A 2,500-nucleotide genomic window follows, 5' to 3' on the forward strand; every position below is an offset into this window, starting at 1 on the left:
AGAAGGGGGGCTCAGCGGCCAGCCCACATCTGGGGCACAGCAGGCCCTTGGCAACGCCGGACAACAGGAAGACGGGAGGCAGCCGACGCTCCATCACAGCAGCGGAGACGACAACACCAGACAAACACAGGGCGGGACGCAACAGCAGCAGCATCAGCAGCAGCAGCATCAGCAGCCCAACTACAAGCAGTACCATCACCAGTACCCCCAGCACAACTACAGGCTGACGGTGGAGGAGCAGCAGAGGTACCAGCCAACGCAGTCAGGCACTTACATGCTGCGGGACGCCACCACGCCCCAGCAGCCACAGCGTGGAGCAGCCTACCACCACGGCCAGCCAGATGCCCCCGTTCACCACCGCGGCCAGCCAGATGCCCCCGCTCACCACCACAGGCAGTCAGACATGGCCAGTCACCCACACAGCCAATCAGAAGGGAGCAGCCATCACAGCGGATCAGAGGGGAGCAGCAGTCCGTTCGACAGCCAGCCGGAGGTGACCAACGGTCCGAGAACGCAGGAGGACACGGAGGAGGAGAAGAGGAGGAGGAGGTTACACATCGAGGAACTGGAGAAGGAGAAGGAGACACAACAGGATGTGAAGTCCGTGCTTCATCAGGACAAGCATCACAGTCATCAGCCACAGCCCCAAAGCCAGCCCCAGACCTCCACCCAGAGAGCAGGTGAGTGTGTCCACAACGGCCCGCTGTTCTCCAGTGATGCACTGTGGGTTCTATGGCCTTCTGTTCTCCAGTGATGTACTGTGGGTTCTTTGGCCTGCTGATCTCCAGTGATGCACTGTGGGTTGTTTTGGCCAAGCTCACACTTTTTATGAATCTTCTAAAGCCTCCCGGGCTCTAATTTGAGCTATTCTGGAGTAATGTGCCCCTTATCTCCAGTCCAAACATGGCCCTTAATGTAATTAGCCAGACTTCCTGTGATTCTTCCCAGTGCCGCTGAATACGTCAACGGAATGGATACACTGCACATTTCCATGCACTGTCAAGCCCATTTGGGGGGCAATTAACTTTCCTTTTATACACATTCTAACACACTCTTATCCCCACCCCCCCCCCCCCCCCTTCTCTTCTCCGTTTGCCCGGCAGTGACAGACGCTCCAACCACGCTCCAGCCGCCGAGCGAGTCACCGCGCCCCCACACCACCCCGCGACCCCCGCCCCCACGCAGGAGGCGCCGCAAGCACCGCAGGAGACTCAGCAAGGCCACCATGAGAGCCATGATCATGTAGGTACCACCGAGAGAGAGAGAGAGAGAGAGAGAGAGAGAGAGAGGGAGAGAGAGAGAGAGGGAGGGAGAGAGAGAGAGAGAGAGAGAGAGGGAGGGAGAGAGAGGGAGAGGGAGAGAGAGGGAGGGAGAGAGAGGGAGAGGGAGAGAGGGAGGGAGAGAGAGGGAGAGAGAGAGAGGGAGGGAGAGAGAGAGAGAGGGAGAGAGAGAGAGAGAGAGAGGGAGAGAGAGAGAGACCAGGATTTGACTACGTTTGAGGCTTATTAGTCAGGATTTAGTCACAATTTCCAATAAAATCAAATAATTACATTTTATGTCTGAAGTGTATTTTCTGATTCCTGTATCTTCCTCATTCACACAGGGTCATGTCCTAATGGCAACCAGCTCAGGGAAGAGCAACACGTGGGATTCAGGGAGGAAAAACTGGAATAAAGACCTAGCGACGACCCATGCTAACGACGCACCTTGAAGCAGCCATCTTGTATCCAGTGGGTCCCAAACGTCTCCAAATCCACCGACGCAGAGGACGTGGACGGTGCGGTGCGGTGCCTCTGACCTTTAACCCCTTAACCTGATCTACATGGCACAGAGGAGTGGAGCTCGAAGGGGGCCGTCTCTGACTCCGTGCACAAGACCCTGTTCAGTTCTAACTACTATGGCCAGTGTTTTCATTCTCTCTTTCGCTATCTTGGCTTCCATCTTCATCGGCTACTCCGTATGTGGCTATAGACCTGTTCTCTGTGGAAGAGTGAGAGATACGGACGGGGACTGATAGGACCTCGACTGGTGACTGGAATACCTTCTGGATTCCTGGACTAAACTGGAAGGACTGGAGCTAATTCATTTCTGGCCTCGCCCGATGGATAATAGCTCCCGCTCTCTTTGAAAGACACTCAGGACTTTTCTTTGAAAAGCAAACACAGGATACAGATGCATGCAGTATTAAGTGCTCACCATGCCTCGCTCTCGCTTGTTGTTTTAAGTCGAGCCTCAAACACTGGAAGTTTAAACACTGGATTTTTTATGCATTCTCAGACTGATGCATATAAAAAGAAAAAAATAAGCAGTTTTTTGTGTCGCAAATTCTTCCAAAAAATACAAATGAAAGAAATCTCAATGTTATCACATCATTAGGATGAGCATGCCTCGTGATATACTGTACGTGAAACTCTTGCCGTAGACTTCTAAATCGAAACGGCGACACTGGACGGTAGACAGAATCACAAATGAGCCGTGTCCAGCCCTCGGGCGCGGCTAA

General features: G+C 53.5%; 1 protein-coding gene across 1 annotated transcript in view; it reads left to right on the plus strand.

The window, feature by feature from the left end:
• si:ch211-79m20.1 (mediator of RNA polymerase II transcription subunit 1.1) overlaps nt 1–2,500 on the plus strand; it is a 15,000-nt gene that overhangs the window by 12,127 nt on the left and 373 nt on the right. Inside the window, 3 exon segments of the mRNA XM_031563989.2 lie at nt 1–680; nt 1,104–1,242; nt 1,604–2,500. The exon segment at nt 1–680 is cut by the window's left edge and continues 227 nt beyond it; the exon segment at nt 1,604–2,500 is cut by the window's right edge and continues 373 nt beyond it. Of these exon segments, the coding sequence (XP_031419849.1) occupies nt 1–680; nt 1,104–1,242; nt 1,604–1,616 (832 nt within the window). The 3' untranslated portion in view covers nt 1,617–2,500.

Source organism: Clupea harengus, chromosome 26 (assembly GCF_900700415.2).
Source record: "Clupea harengus chromosome 26, Ch_v2.0.2, whole genome shotgun sequence".
NCBI lineage: Eukaryota > Metazoa > Chordata > Actinopteri > Clupeiformes > Clupeidae > Clupea > Clupea harengus.